General features: G+C 36.6%; 1 protein-coding gene across 1 annotated transcript; it reads right to left on the minus strand.

The window, feature by feature from the left end:
• Positions 1 to 65: 65 nt before the first annotated feature.
• On the minus strand, positions 66 to 17,442 carry LOC142345355 (carbonic anhydrase 12-like). The gene is made up of 5 exons (XM_075397385.1): positions 17,040 to 17,442; positions 13,387 to 13,582; positions 9,573 to 9,737; positions 3,054 to 3,297; positions 66 to 675 (listed from the first exon to the last, which is right to left on the minus strand). The coding sequence occupies exons 1-5, from the start codon at positions 17,190 to 17,192 to the stop codon at positions 96 to 98; spliced, it is 1,338 nt and encodes a 445-aa protein (XP_075253500.1). The 5' UTR covers positions 17,193 to 17,442; the 3' UTR covers positions 66 to 95.
• Between the last annotated feature and the right edge of the window lie 1,082 nt (positions 17,443 to 18,524).

Here is an 18,524-nt window from a genome sequence, read left to right on the forward strand (position 1 = left end):
CTAGTTTCGTATTTAATTTCATCCTTTGGATAAAATTTAATGGAAATTTAAAATTTAATTGAAAAGTTATGCAAATGTTATGTAAATTTTAGTTATTAAATAAAATTTGTTAACAAGATCATAATTAATGAAGTATAAATTCTATTGTATAGGCACTGACAACAATTTATTTTAACACCAATTTTTTGTCGGTTAGTAAAGTTATAGTTCCCTTTCTGGGTTTCAATTTTAGAACGACTTAAATTTAAGAGCTCTTTGTTCAGTCGCCAATTTTCATTATAAGCTATCTTTTGAGCTTTCTTGTCCAATTCGACTTTCTTCTTTGTCGTCTTAATGGAGGCTTGGTTCATGTTTTGCACAGACGCGTGAAGAAACTTTGTGTATTTAGGTGAAACCAAAACGTGCATCATGCGGTCGAAAATAGCTTTGTTCTCTTTAAGCCGAATAATATTGTCATTAATCGCAAAACTTCTTAAGACAGTTCTGTCAGTGTAATGCTTTAAAGCTGGTCTCGAGTTACCAGTGACAGTAAATTGTCCCAAAATTGAATAGTGGCTTTCAAAGTTGAGTTGATAGAGATATTTGGATAGATGTCGGGCTAATATGACGGGTTCCGTGAAAACATACCAGGTAACGTTAGGTTTGCAAGGTGGGTAAGTCAAAGTGCCGTTGTACCTGATAAAAAATAACCCATGTTGAGATGCGCGACCCGAGTCCCGCTCTGATGAGACGGACTTGGGCCGCGCAAAGAGGTGCAACGCGTTGCCCAGCGACGCAGTCCGGAAGCTACTCCACGGTCTAGATATAGCCAAGAGTAGGGTTCTGGTCAAAAATCAAGAGTCTGATCGCAGCACGATCTTGATTCTGGATATTAAAATAACCAAAATAAAAATAACCATAGCCGTAAAAATAACCAGTCCTCCTAAAAATTGAATACTAAGCGATGAAAAGACATTTTTGAAAACACCGCCCATTTTTAGTGGCCGAATATAGAAAGGATCACGCTATTGAATTATCTAATTCAGTTTTTTGAAACAGATCATTGGTTTATCGGAAAAATGGAGACTGGACTAACGACCAAATGAAAATCTAACTACTTCAATTCTCCAAAAACAAGGTAACCAAAACACAATTGACTTTAGAGGTGATTAAAAAATTTAACGAGTGACGACATCAAGCACATAAATTGAAGTGCCAAGGGGCAAAATTTTCTGAATACAAAGAAACTGAACATACGGAAAAATAATCGATGGAGACGACTTATTAAAAAGTGGCGTCAGATTCAAAAAAGAACAAACTGAAACCTGAAATATTTAACAACTTGAATTTATCAGTATGAAGCATACATTATAGTCTCGAATAACAACAAGGAGAAGGCGTATCAAATAAGGGTAAAAAGAAAAAAATTTTTGAATACAAATGAGTTTTAATTTAATCAAACCCAAAAAGCTACAAATGAAACAAATAAAATTATTTCATGAAAAAAGATGGTAATCAGGAAGCCAAAAAAACAAGACATGGCATGGCCAGGTTACACGACAAAAGATCAAATTTGAGCAAAATCTATAATCACTTTGTTTAAAAAACTGTCAGAAATGTACCAACATCAATAGCCACGACCTAAACAATTCAATTCATCCAATGTTGTTGCATTAAAAAGCAAGCTTGTTAGCTTTTTTGAAACCAAAAGACTCGAAACCATAATAACCACAGGTATAATTAAAAAAAACTTCTGTTTTTCAGACAATTTTTGTAAAAGTAAATGAAACCAGAAGCTGCATGCCGTATACATAAGTTAGATCTTTTTAATTTAATTTCAATGTGATTGGGAACACGTCATTAATTAAACTAAATAACAAGATAACAAACAAGACAACAAACAAGGCCAGGTCAAACCCCAAAAATCCGTACGTAAAATTATTTCAAAGAACGGGTGTCAAATGTAATGAAATTGTCTAATGTGAGTTTAAATAATGAAGATGGTTTAACGGTGCCTCGTTTGAGAGCCAAACTGACCAGTCATTATTGAAATTAATTGACAAGACGAAAGTGCAAAAACTCTATACTCATTTAAGGATCTTTTCCGTTTGTGCCCCCCCCCGTACGTTATGCACCCCCATTTACAGAGCAGGTGTCATTACACAGTAAATCTTTATGTAAAAGTATCGCACGTGCGTCTGGGGGTGCAAATAATATGCGCCCACTGAGCTGGGGGCACAAACGGAAAAGATTCGCATTTGAAACTGGTTTTTAAGATTTGAAGTAATTACATTCCATGTGCTTTGTAAATATAAACCACATTTAAAGTAATTAAAATCCAGCCCTAAAGTAACTGAAAGCAAATGAAATTCACGCTTGGTAACATTAAGATCATGGCTTTGGTTTTTCATCTTTTATTTAAACAGATTTCTACAAATTAAGAGAATTATTTTCACGTTTTTTTTATTTTTTTCACAAGTATTCCGCAGCAGTAATTGTGAAATTTAATTAAAGAAAATTATTAAAAGTACTCAAAAAGCTACGTGTCGAATTGTTCAGTTAAAAAGTAAGTAGATATCTTGTGAATTGTACTTAAGAAAGATATCAAGTAGATCACATATTTGTAAACGTTATCCACGACCCCCCGTACGGCAGCAAAATTCGCTTAGGGTCAAACAACTTTCTTATGGCACAGGCGTAGATTAGCTTCAACGCATTTTTTGTTTTCAGTGCATTCAACAGATTATTTTGTTTAAGTTGTTCATTGGTCAAAAAAATCTTCACTTAAAATTATCTGAGCAGACGTGACTTAATTAATGCCATTCGTTTTTGTTGAGTCCCCCCATCCCCGTGAGCAAAATTGCTTTTGCAATACAACATGCGGGCATTCGAATGCTTGTTTCTGCACTGATAATGTTTCTATGTTTGTTTCTGCACTGATGTTTTGAAATGTGTGATTATCCTTTAAATTTAGATACACCTTAACAAAGTTGTGAATAAAGTTATGCAGAGTCATAATCTAGTGGTTAATTTAAAAAGTACTTCCCACTTTCCACTCTGTAAGAGGCCCTTACGTGTAATACGACGTCCAATCAGGTGCGAGCATGTTGAGAAAATTCTCCAAAGTGAGCCTTAACACGACTTTTGTTGTCACTTCACTCACAAATCTTTTCACATTTCGCATCAGTTGAGCCCAACCCGCGTTCTTTTTGACATCCAACTTTTTTGGGTCCTTTACAAAGGTCAGAAAAGAAGACACCATTATTCTGTGCGAAGATTGATGGTCGTTCGACCCACTAGATTTCTGCCCAAGTGTTTCTAAAATCAATTTTAAAAACTGCTATTTCCCGTGAAGATTTGGGGTAAACTTATTAAACTCATATATCATCGGACATTAGAGAAAGGAAATAAGATCTCAGCGACAATTACGGTGGTGGATCTAAGGAAGTCTTAAGAGAGGCAAAGACTACATTTATGTAACAATACTTCTGCAATAAAACATTACGGGCGAAAAGTATTGAACATTGGCAGAAATGAAATCCGGCCCCAATCGCGAACAGAAAAATCATCTTTATATTAAAAATCTAAAAATCAGTTCTAAGAAGAATATAAAAAGTTTGAAGTTGATAAATTTGCTTAAGAGTAAATGTACTTCAGCTCCGTTCACGCATTGACAGCTAACAAACACATTATTTTGCAGGGAAAATATTTTGTTTTTCACCGCAATTTCCCCCAAAATTTTGCCATATTAACCCGGGAAACTCCAGCCGGGCATAGCGTAGGCTAACTGATTTATGAAAGTGTTAACAGCCCTAATTGATTGAGGATGGTTATCTTGCAAGATCTTACAAGAATCTAGCAACACTAAGCATCATCTTGCAAGACTCCTGCAACATTCTCTCAAGATAACCGTCCGAAAGTCAAGAGTCTTGTAAGATAACCGACCATCTTACAAGACTCTTGCAAGATAACCGTCTTGCATGGGCCTCTTTAGCTTCTTTGAAGATTAGAGAATAGGATTCGACCTATTCTCTAACCTCCAATGAAGAAAAAAGAGACCCTAAAATTGCTAAGGCTAACATTTATAAATAGGAACATCATCAACATGCACAAAAGTGGCCACGCAAAGGGTTGGGAGTTTTTGGAGTTTTGGCGCTACAAAAGAAAGCTAAGGCAAATACATTTAAATAAGAACAAAACAAAACAAGCACATTCACATGAAAGGGGGCACAGAAAAGGGGTAGGGTTCGCGTAGGGGAAGCGCGAAAAAAAGGAGTGAAAGAGAGAAGGGTGGGGTTAAAACGCGCCAAACACAAAAGCAAAAAGAAAAGCAGATATAGAAGAATGGCGATGGGAAGAAAAAAGCAATGGGAAAAAGAAACAAAGCGAAAAGAGGCAATCGAGCGAAAAACGAAAACTAAAGTGCAAGCTGAAACGATTGAGCTGACGAGCGAGAACGAGGGAGCCCACGAGGCAAAAGGAGCAAGCGCACGAGGGAGAAAGAGTGAGCGCAAACGAATGATAGAACGAGCGAGCAAGAGCGTCAGGGACAAGAAACAGGCGCAAAAACAGCACAAAAAAGAACAGAAAAAAGCAGAAAAAAAACAAAAAAATACCCGGAAAACATACCTAGACAAACTGAATGGAATTAGAGAGAAAAAGGGAGCAATCTCTACTAGAGAGGGAAATGGAGCCAGGCAAGAAAGGCCTCAAACAAAGAAGATACCCAGAAGGCCAAAAATTAAACGAAAAAACAAGTTAGGCGAGAGAGAGAGAGAGAGAGAGAGAGAGAGAGAGAGAGAGAGAGAGGGAAATTTGAGATATGTGCCAATTTCGATTTTTGCCAGGTACACCTTGAATCAGTGAAAAATGTTATGTTATCGCAAGCCATAACGTTGGATTTACCTTTTACAAGAGCTATATCTTTTTATCAGTCTCAATATGAAATTGGCAATTGTTTTTTGCGGTACGTTCAGCATAATAAAGATTCAAAGTGAATGGACTCACAGAAAAATCTCATTTAAAGAAAAAAATTGATTAAATCATTATATACCACAAACTGGAACATGCTGGACGCTTGTGTATGACCTTTTTGAGTGCTTACCAATTCATTAACACTTGATGTTTATCGAGTAAATTATTAAAACCGTTCGAAACGGTCTGTGGAAACGATTATTTAAAATACTTTATCAACTCTAAATTTGATATGAAAATTTCCCGCGAGCAAATTGATATCAAGCAAAAAAATTCTATGCTCCAAACCCCAATAAATGTGTGTCAACCTCAGTAGATGTGCCGTTCTGCTTTAAAACAAGTTTTGAACGGATTGGAAAGTTGACAAATTGACCATTTGTGATTTTCGACTTATGCGTGTTTAAACAGTGAAAAATGTTATGTTAACGCTACGGAAAATAAGGATTTTGAATTTTTTGCAGTTACTATGCATTCTTTCATTCTAAACTGGCTAGTGGCAGTTGGTTTTTGTGGTAGTTGCCACCCAATATTAATTCAGAATGAATGGAGTCACACGAACTTCTCGGTTAATGAACAAAATATCAAACGAATCGTTTTATATCATATGCTGGAAGACATTGGAGACCTTTTAATGACCTTTCAAATTTTTTCCAATCTATTCACATTTGTTTGTAACGAATCAGCCATTGAAACCATCAATAAACAGCTTTTTTGGAAATAAGTTTTTCAAATAAATTTTTGAAGGCAAAAATTATTTGAAAGTTTCTGTTTTGAATCGAGAGCTCCCTTGAATGGACTGAACTCATAAGAGAACAGGATCTTTCCGTTAATTGGTGTTTAAAATTGCTCCTCTTTTCTTTAACGTTTTCCGACGTCTATCTTGCAAGATTCTTGCAAGGTAAGCGTCCGGATCTTGCATCTTCCAAGATTAGCGTTATTTGCAAGAATCTTGCAAGATCTTGTAACATAACCATCCTTGCTCGTCTAGGGAGTGTATTAACTGATAAAACAATACGAACATTAAGTTGATCAAATTACCTTAGTCGAGAATATATGGCTATCCTGTAGGAATCTGGTAGATTCTGGCAGATTCCTGCAAGACGATACACCTTCTGGCAGAAATTTCTGTAAAATCCTGCGGGAAAACCATTTTTCAACGTACAACTGTCCCTGTTTTCTGTCAGTTGAGCCGCTATTTTTGACAGGTTCTGGCGGAATCTTGCAGAAAGATAACCATTCATTCTCGACTACTGTAATCTGATCAAATTAAGGTCAGACCGGTTTTATCGGTTTATACACCGTTTCCACCCTTAAAAGTCAGTTAACAAAAGTTGCCCGACCAGGATTCAAGTGAGAATTAGGGCAAAAAATAAAACTTCTGCGCGAAATCTACTGCCATCTGGTCTCGACTAATTTTAAGTTACCTCCTGGCATGGCAAATTCATCTCTAAACTCGCATTGGAACTCGGCGTGGAATTCTCTGTAGTCTGCATTGTGTTCTGAGCCTTCTGATTGTCTAGATGGACCCAAATGCAAAAGACACCTGGTCTCTTTAGCTTCTTTGAAGATTAGAGAATAGGATTCGACCTATTCTCTAACCTCCAATGAAAAAAAAGAGAGACCCTAAAATTGCTAACGCTAATATTTATAAATAGGAACATCATCAACATGCACAAAAGTGGCCACGCAAAGGGTTGGGAGTTTTGGAGTTTTGGCGCTACAAAAGAAAGCTAAGGCAAATACATTTAAATAAGAACAAAAACAAATCAAGCACATTCATATGAAAGGGGGCACAGAAAAGGGGTAGGGTTCGCGTAGGGGAAGCGCGAAAAAAAGGAGTGAAAGAGAGAAGGGTGCGGTTAAAAGGCGCCAAACAAAAAAGCAGAAAGAAAAGCAGATATAGAAGAATGGCGATGGGAAGAAAAAAGCAATGGGAAAAAGGAACAAAGCGAAAAGAGGCGATCGAGCGAAAAACGAAAACTAAAGTGCAAGCAGAAACGATTGAGCTGACGAGCGAGAACGAGGGAGCCCACGAGGCAAATGGAGCAAGCGCACGAGGGAGAAAGAGTGAGCGCAAACGAATAATAGAACGAGCGAGCAAGAGCGTCGGGGACAAGAAACAGGCGCAAAAACAGCACAGAGAAGAACAGAAAAAAGCAGAAAAAAACAAAAAAATACCCGGAAAACATACCTAGACGAACTGAATGGAAATAGAGAGGAAAAGGGAGCAATCTCAACTAGAGAGGGAAATGGAGCCAGGCGAGAAAGGCCTCAAACAAAGAAGATACTCAGAAAGCCAAAAATTAAACAAAAAAACAAGTTAGGCAAGAGAGAGAGAGAGAGAGAGAAAGAGAGAGAGAAATTTGAGATATGTGCCAATTTCGATTTTTGCCAGGTACACCTTGAATCAGTGAAAAATGTTATGTTATCGCAAGCCATAACGTTGGATTTACCTTTTACAAGAGCTATATCTTTTTATCAGTCTCAATATGAAACTGGCAATTGTTTTTTGCGGTAAGTTCAGCATAATAAAGATTCAAAGTCAATGGACTCACAGAAAAATCTCATTTAAAGAAAAAAGTTGATTAAATCATTATATACCACAAACTGGAACATGCTGGACGCTTGTGTATGACCTTTTTGAGTGCTTACCAATTCATTAACACTTGATGTTTATCGAGTAAATTATTAAAACCGTTCGAAACGTTCTGTGGAAACGATTATTTAAAATACTTTATCAACTCTAAATTTGATATGAAAATTTCCCGCGAGCAATTTGATATCAAGCAAAAAAACTCTATGCTCCAAACTCCAATAATGGTGTGTCAACCTCAGTAGATGTGCTGTTCTGCTTTAAAACAAGTTTTGAACGGATTGGAAAGTGGACAAATTGACCATTTGTGATTTTCGACTTATGCGTGTTTAAACAGTGAAAAATGTTATGTTCACGCTACGGAAAATAAGGATTTTGACTTTTTTGCAGTTACTATTCATTCTTTCATTCTAAACTGGCTAGTGGCAGTTGGTTTTTGTGGTAGTTGCCACCCAATATTAATTCAGAATGAATGGAGTCACACGAACTTCTAGGTTAATGAACAAAATATCAAACGAAACGTTTTATATCATATGCTGGAAGACACTGGAGACCTTTTAATGACCTTTCAAATTTTTTCCAATCTATTCACATTTGTTTGTAACGAATCTGCCATTGAAACCATCAATAAACAGCTTTTTTGGAAATAAGTTTTTCAAATAAATTTTTGAAGGCAAAAATTATTTGAAAGTTTCTGTTTTGAACCGAGAGCTCCCTTGAATGGACTGAACTCATAAGAGAACAGGATCTTTCCGTTAATTGGTGTTTAAAATTGCTCCTCTTTCTTTAACGTTTTCCGACGTCTATCTTGCAAGATTCTTGAAAGGTAAGCGTCCGGATCTTGCATCTTCCAAGATTAGCGTTATTTGCAAGAATCTTGCAAGATCTTGTAACATAACCATCCTTGCTCGTCTAGGGAGTGTATTAACTGATAAAACAATACGAACATTAAGTTGATCAAATTACCTTAGTCGAGAATATATGGCTATCCTGTAGGAATCTGGTAGATTCTGGCAGATTCCTGCAAGACGATACACCTTCTGGCAGAAATTTCTGACAAATCCTGCGGGACAACCATTTAGCAACGTACAACTGTCCATGTTTTCTGTCAGTTGAGCCGCTATTTTTGACAGGTTCTGGCGGAATCTTGCAGAAAGATAACCATTCATTCTCGACTACTGTAATCTGATCAAATTAAGGTCAGACCGGTTTTATCGGTTTATACACCGTTTCCACCCTTAAAAGTCAGTTAACAAAAGTTGCCCGACCAGGATTCAAGTGAGAATTAGGGCAAAAAATAAAACTTCTGCGCTAAATCTACTGCCATCTGGTCTCGACTAATTTTAAGTTACCTCCTGGCATGGCAAATTCATCTCTAAACTCGCATTGGAACTCGGCGTGGAATTCTCTGTAGTCTGCATTGTGTTCTGAGCCTTCTGATTGTCTAGATGGACCCAAATGCAAAAGACACCTGGTCTCTTTAGCTTCTTTGAAGATTAGAGAATAGGATTCGACCTATTCTCTAACCTCCAATGAAAAAAAAAGAGAGACCCTAAAATTGCTAACGCTAATATTTATAAATAGGAACATCATCAACATGCACAAAAGTGGCCACGCAAAGGGTTGGGAGTTTTGGAGTTTTGGCGCTACAAAAGAAAGCTAAGGCAAATACATTTAAATAAGAACAAAAACAAATCAAGCACATTCACATGAAAGGGGGCACAGAAAAGGGGTAGGGTTCGCGTAGGGGAAGCGCGAAAAAAAGGAGTGAAAGAGAGAAGGGTGCGGTTAAAAGGCGCCAAACAAAAAAGCAGAAAGAAAAGCAGATATAGAAGAATGGCGATGGGAAGAAAAAAGCAATGGGAAAAAGAAACAAAGCGAAAAGAGGCGATCGAGCGATAAACGAAAACTAAAGTGCAAGCAGAAGCAAAAGTTGCCCGACCGGGATTCAAGTGAGAATTAGGGCAAAAAATAAAACTTCTGCGCGAAATCTATTGCCATCTGGTCTCGACTAATTTTAAGTTACCTCCTGGCATGGCAATTCCATCTCTAAACTCGCATTGGAACTCGGCGTGGAATTCTCTGTAGTCTGCATTGTGTTCTGAGCCTCCTGATTGGCTAGATGGACCCCGATGCAAAAGACACCTCGTCAACGAATACCATCTGTCTTTGGAGTCCTTCAAATCCAAACCTTTAGGGAGTGAACTGTTTCCATTTTTCGTTACAATAGATGTTGAAATTCTAAACCCCTGAAACCCTCAAGTGAACGAAGATTTTATAACATTGTAAGCAATATTGCAAGGAAATAACCCGGGCCGAGTAATGAGCGGAAAAAAATGCAAGAAATGAGCGGAATTTGAGCGGACAGTTTACCAAAATCCGCTCAAAGCCCTTACATTTTCTTGACCGGAATGAGCGGAATTTAAGCGGAATCAAAAATGCAAGAAATGAGCGGAATTTGAGCGGAATCAAAAATGCAAGGAATGAGCGGAATTTGAGCGGGAAAAAAATGCAAGAAATGATCGGAGAGACGTTTCGACCGCACTTTTGTCTGATCAGAGGACGTTTCGAGCGCACTTTTATCTGATCAGAGGAGGTTTCGAGAGCTGAAATAGGTTAAATACTGTCGGAAAAAATCTACAATTGAACTAACGAACAACTTTTTGAGATTTTCCAGTATGTTTTGGGTGTGTTCCCCTCCTCCTTCTCTCAACCGGGCTGGGGACAGGCTACGGCAGAGTTACAAACAAACAACTATAGGAGATTTTGAGTAGAGCTTTAGGTAAAAAACCAAGCTTAAACTCTATCTCCAAACAAAACAAAGCATAATAAATCGCTAAATGACTATAAATGATTCATGTGTCATTACCGTTTCTTTATTTGCGTAATCCACTTTTACAATGATCTAATTTATGCAGGAAGACTAGTTTTTGATATAATATATAAGGAAGAGATATTGGATTCAAGTTGATCCACTTTAAAACCACTGCGTTTCTTGTTGTGACGATTCAAAGAAGTTAAAGTTTTTTTAACCCGTTTTTCTGAAACTTCAGTATTGATTTTCACTTCATAAACCCCAAAAGGTTCCTAAATTACTTGTTCAATCTAGAAACATCAGTAAGGCTGAAGAGTGGGAAACTTTTATAATAAATATAACCGTGACTTTGCGAAACTAAATAAACGGCAGGAAATACTTCTATAAATGTTTGTTTTGTCCCCTATAATTTGTAGAGAGCCCTGTTTCGGAAACATGTACCTAAAATAAACAAATAAACTTCAGTTCGACTGGCAGGGTTTTGAAGCAGTGCTTATGTAGGAAAATGGAATTAGTTCGAACTAAAAGGAATATCAATCTGATTCTGAAAGACTTTAAAGTAATAGAAGCTAAATGAGGACCATTTGTAGTTACCGCTTCTATATTTGTGTAAACCAATTTTCCAGAGGTCTGTTTTTTGCAGGAATACTAGTTTTTGATGTAATAATTAAGAAAGAGAGATTGGATTCAAGTTGATCCACTTTAAAACCACTGCGCTTCCTGTTGTTATGATTTTTAAAGATTCTTTAAACCGTTACTTTAAAGTTTCGCTATTTTTGTTCTTTTCAGAAACCACTAATGGTTCCAAAAATACTTCTTCGAACTAGAAACATCAGTAGAGCTGAAGAGTGGTAAAATTTGATGATAAATTTATCCGTAACTTCGAAAAATTTGAAAAAAAGCTGGACACTGCCTAATAAATGTGTTGATGTTTCTCCTAAATTTGTATTTATATTGTGTTTTAGTTTACAGCTAATTTTCTGTTGTTTCACTGCTGAATGCAAAAAATGTATTTTTAGGTAACCACACCTGAACTTGTTCCGGGGAAAACTTACCTGAAATACAGTTCAGGTGTATTTCAGGTGCTTTTACACCTGAATTTCACCTGAACTTCTAGTTACATGAACTTGGTTCAAGTAAATTAACCTGAGCTTTTTTTAGTGTGTACATACATTCCCTGTTTCCGGAAGTTCAATGTTTCCGCTAAAAGTGTATGCATTTTTTGGTCATGTCAAATTCCGCTCATTTCCTGCATTTTTTATTCCGATCAAATTCCTCTCATTTCTTGAATTTTTTTCCGCTCAAATTCCGCTCATTCCTTGCATTTTTTATTCCGTTCAAATTCCGCTCATTTCTTGCATTATTTTTTATCGATTCCGCTCATTCCGGTCAAATTCCGCTCATTCGGGTCATCTCTTGCATTTTTTGAGCGGAATTTGAGCGGACTCCTCGACTTGGGAAGGAAATGAAAAATGTTCAGATGTTTTTTCTGCCATTTAAAGCCAAGAGGGATTTTTCCATTTCTGTTATAACCCCCCCCCCCCCACCCCCTCCACGTTGGTACGTTGAGCTACAAAAAGGGTCGTCACTACACATCAAATAATTGCTTTTATTTTATACCCTGCGCCAGGAAGTTGCTAATAGTTTGTACCCGCGTTTCTGGGGTGGAGTGGAGGGTGGGAGAAGTCAGAAAATATCCATTTAGAGTAATAGAGCCACGGTTAAGTCAAAGTTCTAATCTTGCAACGTTCTGGCATTTCTGATTCATCTGTCACTACATTATAAATGATAAAATCGAACCACGATTGATATTAATTCACCATACGGATGAAATTAAACCTTTCTTTTTGGCTGTCATCATATACTGGTTACCGTCTATATAAGTTGTTGTTGTCGTGATTATTGGGTTGACGTGCTCAAGTTAATAATCAGACCCCTCCGAGACACATCCAGATAGAAAACAACTATTATCAGACACATCCGGACCACAATCAGCCGTGATCAGACTTGAGCTTTCTGTTTTTAAAATTTTTCTCAATTTTACTTTTTTTCATTACACTAGAAAACACATTAAAGCAATATAAAAACGCCCATTATAAAAACCGATATATTAATACCATTCGACTGACCGTCAGAGGAAGTTGAAAATTGACCTGAATCAAAAAGTCGAATACGTTTATTTTCGCAATAAACGCAAGATCCCATAGTTTGTCATAAAACATTTTCGTTTGAGCAAATTGGAGAAAAGGCTAGAAAAAGACAAAATTGTAAAAAAAATTCCCATAACAATGTCTTATAGTTTGCTGTAGAGAAAATAATTGAAAACAATTAGTGTTCAGAATTCCGAGCAATTTTTTCCCATTCTGTTCACGTTGGGTTGTACCCTGCACTAGATCTTTCTTCAAAATAGTCAATTCGGGGTCGATCCGCTACCCTCTAAGAGCAACTATTACGTAATTTATCAGAGATCCAGGAAACTATTTTAAAAGGATTGAAGCGCCAGTTATGACTTTTGTTCTGGGATTCATAACGAACGAAAAAAATTGCTGGTTGTTTTGGATCATTATGTGAAACTATGGCATGTGCTGTTTGGGGATGCAAATAATATGCATCCACTAAGCTGCCGAGTGGGCATAAACGGAAAAGGATTCCCTTTTTTCTGATTTTTAAAAGTCGAATACAGAAAGATAACCTGCTTTGATATTTGTTATACTCTATCTGAAAGTTTTGTTATCACTTTTTTGTGTAAGAATTCTATTGCACTCGTCGCTAATGGTTAGACTTCAGCTTATTTCAAGGCGTTAGCTGATTTTAAGGCAGTTTTTTTTCTTTTTAATTATCAGTCAGACTATAACCAGTAAATGAACAGATTTTATCCAGAATTTTACCAGCAACCTCGTTTGTGTAATAAAAAACGCACTTTACGCACAACTTGGCTAGTATATCCCATTTTATTGCAAAACCCGTACTAACCTGTCACAGGCTTTCGAATGTTTAGTTCACAGAGAAAGGGAAACAGATTAACCTTTGAGCCTAATTTCGCTTCCCGGGTGAAGTTTCAACACTAGAAATGAATTCTGCAACTGAATAGAGACAGTGGATTGGCGCTTTTTGACCCAATGACCTTCAAATTTGGCAGGTTTTAGTCTGGAGGAGTAATTTGAGTCGTCGAAAGAGAGGTCTAAAGGGGAGTATGTCTTTTCAACGCCACAATCAGGATACTGAAACAAAACCGGACAAAAAATGATGAAACCCCTAAACCAAAACTTGTAGAAATTTAAGAAAACAGAATTAGAGAATTTATAGCACTCGATAATAGCTCTTGCAGTTAAATCTGGTATCAAGGAGTTTTCAGATTCGACAGTTTTCCAAAAAAAAACACGGTAGAAAACTATGTCTCTCAGTTCATTCAGTTTATTTCTCCTTTAATTATACGCAGAAAATGCAAGGTAACGTCCACGAGCATTTCGGCTTTTTTCAATATTTTTCCATTTTTTGCTAAATATTACTGAAAAAATACGGCATGTATATGAAATCTTTGTGCGTACAGCTTGTAGGTTTAATTGCGCCCACGACTGTGTGTGCTTGTGTGTGTTTGCGTCTGTAGGTGTGAGTAAGTGTGTTTGTTGTTTGTGTGCATGAGTGTGCATGCGCGAGTGTGCGTGTTTGCATCTGTGTGTAAGTATGCATGTATGTATGTATGTATGTATGTATGTATGTATGTGGGGTGTGCTTTGTTTGTGTGCGTGTGATTGAATGTGTATGTTTTTGTGTATGTTTGTGCGTGTGTGTCGTTGGTGTATGTGCCTTTGTTTGTGTTTTTGTGTTTGTGTGTGCGTGTTGGTGGGTGTGTGTGTGCGTGTTTGCGTGTGTGTTTGTGTGTGTGTTTGTGTGTTTGTGTGTGTGTGTGCGTGTTTGCGTGTGTGTTTGTGTGTGCGAGTGTGTGTGTGTCGTTGTGACTTTGTGTCCGTGTTTGTTTGTGTTTTCTTTGTGTGTTTGCATGTATTTGTAAAATTTGTGTGCATGTGTGTGAGTGTGCCTGTGGGTGCCTACGTGTGTATGTATGTGTTTGGGTGTACTCTTGTGTTAGTGTATAACCAGAGTCTGTAAATTTCAGCATATCACGATTTGAGCAGCTGTTAGTTTTTCAGCTTCCTATTCAGCTATTAGTTTTTAACATTAGTTTTTAACAAATCTTGATTTAAAAAGCACATTTTAGTTGTACAGATTTTAAAGTTTACAAAATACGAAGCCTGTACTGGCAACAGTTTGCCACTGAAAAACTTCCGAACAAACACAATTATTTTTGGTCCAACTTATTATAAGCTCTATGGTTGAATTGGCTTTTTCATAAGAAAATCGGATATTTAAAACAAAAGTTTGTCGGATCTATTCTGTTTGCCCCCCCAGCCTAGTGAGAATAAATTTTTTTTACCCCAGGCGCACGTGCTAATTTCTTACATAGTAACGTGCTATATAACAACATATAAATTGTAACTTGTGAGCATAAATTTTTTATGACCCCCAGGCGCACGTGCTAATTTCTTACATAGTAACGTGCTATATAACAACATATAAATTGTAACTGGGGTAAAAAAACACTGGGGGGCTAAAACAGAATAGATCCGGTTTGTCCTTTACCAACTTAATAACTCCTCTTATTTGTCCATAACAAGTTAAGATTGGACAGAACGACATTTCGGTAGAAAACCACATGTGAATTGATTACTGTTTTTTTCTTGCTAAATTTGATTTAATGAGTGATTTGCACATTTTAATTCAGCGAATGAATTGTTAATTTGAGTTTGTTGAAAACATTTGCGTCTTTTGAGAGGTTAACAGGTGTCTAGTTTTTTTTCTGAAAGTTCCCTCAATTCTGCGTATGATTTTAATATCCATTTTTTCCTGATAAATCCCCCAATTGTTCAACTGCTTCTTGCGCCTTTTTCCAGACTTACAGGGGCCTATTATTTTTTGAATCAAAAATATTTTTGCGCTTATTCACAGGTTTATAGGTGTCTACTAATTTTTTTGCGTCTCTTTACAGGTTTACAGGTGTCTAATAATTTTAAAGATCACATATCACATCCGAAATTACTTTAAAAAAAAGCGAAATCTAACGTTCCAAACAAGTATATCTTTAAATCAATTGCAAAATTTCAAATCCATTTTCCATTCTCAATTAATAGAACTTAAAATTAATTTTGCATGCTCAAAAACGCTCTTGTAATTAGGCTCCATTTATTGCACAATTTGTATACTTAAAATGAGCGGAAACGTGCTACAAGAGGGGTCAACTATTTTACTGTATCTCTATTTTTTAGTGTATCTCAATTGCGCAAAAATGTCGTAACCGCGTTTGCGAAAAATAAGATAAAAAGCTGGTCTCCTAATTTCGTTCATTTTAGTTATTTATTTTTGCGCGATTTTTACGAAAGCGGAAATTTTGGGTATAACTTTGCGTCGTAATGCGACAAAAATCAAATAAGTGTAGTTGAGTTTTTGGACATCTGCCACGTAATGGACATGTAAACGCTCTGTCCAAAAAATTGGGAAAGTTTGTTCGTTTCACTAGTAAGTGATTTGACCAAAATTTTTCTGTCATCTGGACTTTAGTGTACTAATATTTGCGGAATTTTAAATTTTCCAATGTTTCCTAAAAAACGAATTTGAATTTTTTGCCGCTGTTATCAACTTCCTCCATTGTAGACAAAAGTAGATAAAACTATTCTCTTCTATTGGTATAAAGTTACAAAAATTTTCAGACGTCTGCTAAGGTGACTCTTCACTTTTTTCTACAAAAATCGCGTACTAAATATATCTGGCCGGGGTGAAAAATTTTGATCACCTGAAAGTTTGGTTTAAATATTTTTTCTTTTATCTACTACTCTATGCAATAATTAGAAAACAATCGGTTCTCCTAGCTTTCAAAAAATGAGCAAAACTGGAAAACAAATATTTTGTTCAACTTTTGTTCAAGGAGGCTCAAATTGGAAATTATTCAAAATTAGCTGATTTGATTGAAACTCTTGAGTAATTGAAAAAATTGAGTAAAATTTGCTCAACAGTGAAGAAATGTTGCTGATGGAGATTGTCTGCAGTGAGCTGTGTGATGATGCCTGGTTTAACAAAAAATTCAGGTAACAAAAATTCAGCCGGGAACCGACAGAAGACACGGTGAACTTTCGTATGAAATGCATGCGGTGAATTGCGGTGAAAAAAAAAATTTTCACCGCGTATTTCTTACATCTTTTTGCGGTGAATGCGGTGAATCGCGGTGAATTATTTTTTTCGCCGCGTTCTCGGTAGCTGTAAATTTTTTTTACCGCCTAATGCGATGAATTATTTTTTTTTCACCGCGTTCTCTCAAGCTGCGAATTTTTTTTGTCAGCGTCAGCGCTAGATGCGGTGAAAAAAATAATTCATCGCATCAAGCGGTGAAAAAAAATAATTCACCGCCACCGAGAACGCGGTGAAAAAAAAATAATTCACCGCTATTCACCGCATTCACCGCAACACCGTGATTTTTTTTCACCGCATTTCATCGCATTTCTTACGAAAATTCACCGCCAAACCTCGACCCGGGATATGATGACCAAAACCTTTAACATACCACCAATAAAAGCTTCGCAAGGCTTTTTTTGCTGTCCTCCAAAATTGGCAACAAAGCACACGTACCTTAAAGATCCAGGATGTTGGAGCTCTTTTTGAAGATGGAAGGTAACTCCAACGCTTATCTTCCTCACGATGAAAGTTAAGCCCAAGATGTCCATAATTAATCAAATTTATAAACAATGTTATAACTATCAACTTGGTTTTGTAAAATGTCATTTCTCTGGCAATCTTAGTTTAAAAACTCTGCAATTTAGATTAGAGGATCAGATGACTAATAAAACACACGATTTGTTGCCCCATCGAAGTTATTCGACAACTTGGTTAACCCCGGATATTTGAGGAACCCTTAACAACCGTAACTAAGGTGTGGTATAGTTTATTAATCAACTGTCGTTTCAATTAATAACGTTTCAATAACTAAGCAACACAGCAGCCGGTTAGAATACTTTTCCGTCGGTCTTTTGCTGCCATATAGTGATCGAGTGGCAAAATAATTAGTCATGAAAAAAATAACAAATCAATGTTCTGGTTTTTGTTATATTAATCAGGCTCTAAGTATACGTTAGAACCAAAACATTAGCAGACCGAGGTTGTTAGTGCCCTGACTAGAGGGCGCTTGTGTCTGAAAGCTTGGTATAAGTCCCGGGAGGTTAAGAGTTATGCTAGCATAACTAGAGTTCTAACTTATTTGGATAAAGACGGTGTTATAAAATCAATTTCTACCCACTGTCTGAAAAAAAATTAAAAAATCCGACAACGTTTTATGGTGTCTTTGGTTTTGATTCAATTTGAACTGCACTCTCAATGTGCGTAAATATGTATTTCTAACCTACATCACTATGTCTGGGGTGATCTGCGAATCTACAACAATGAAAAACAATTAGTACAAATCTAGTGCAGACTGTTTAACATAGGACCGAAGACTAAGCAAATATAGGGCCACAATTTTAGCGGATTTTAAATTGATTCTGCCGCCTCTTTTCTTTTTTTAAAAGCAACAAACAAAATTGAGTTGTTTTTCCTCCATCATATGCTCTTGATTGCTTTTAACTATATTATAACAAATTATTTCACGGACAAGTTATGAAACTGCTGTTTTCCATGAAGAGTGGAAACAAAAATATTTAATCCGTGCTTTGACAGTTATTGGGCTGACGTTTTCAACTTGAGCAACGAAATTTTTTTTAATCCACCGCCGGAGTTTTTATCTTCCAGAAAAGCCATTAAAAAGCAGACAAAGCCCGTACAGTTGTAAATTTTCCTTAATTTCATTATTTAAATTAAAATCAGATCTGAGGGAAGAAAACCGTCAAATTTTCAGAAAACAATTAGAAGAACATGGGTGTTCAATTTTTGAGAAGCAATCAGTTATCTTTAAGTTTCTCGGGTGATATAGCTAAGCAGTTTTTTCGAAGTATTTTGTAATTCTACAAAATTTCATTTTTCGTCTAATATATGTTCCGTGTTGGCTGCTACGCCCCCTATTAGTCACTCACGTTAATTGTTTCAAACCTTCTGCAGGTCTAAGTGACTGGAAACAGGATAAAA

The sequence above is a fragment of the Convolutriloba macropyga genome, chromosome 1, assembly GCF_964194025.1.
Source record: "Convolutriloba macropyga chromosome 1, txConMacr16.3, whole genome shotgun sequence".
Taxonomy (NCBI): domain Eukaryota; kingdom Metazoa; phylum Xenacoelomorpha; order Acoela; family Convolutidae; genus Convolutriloba; species Convolutriloba macropyga.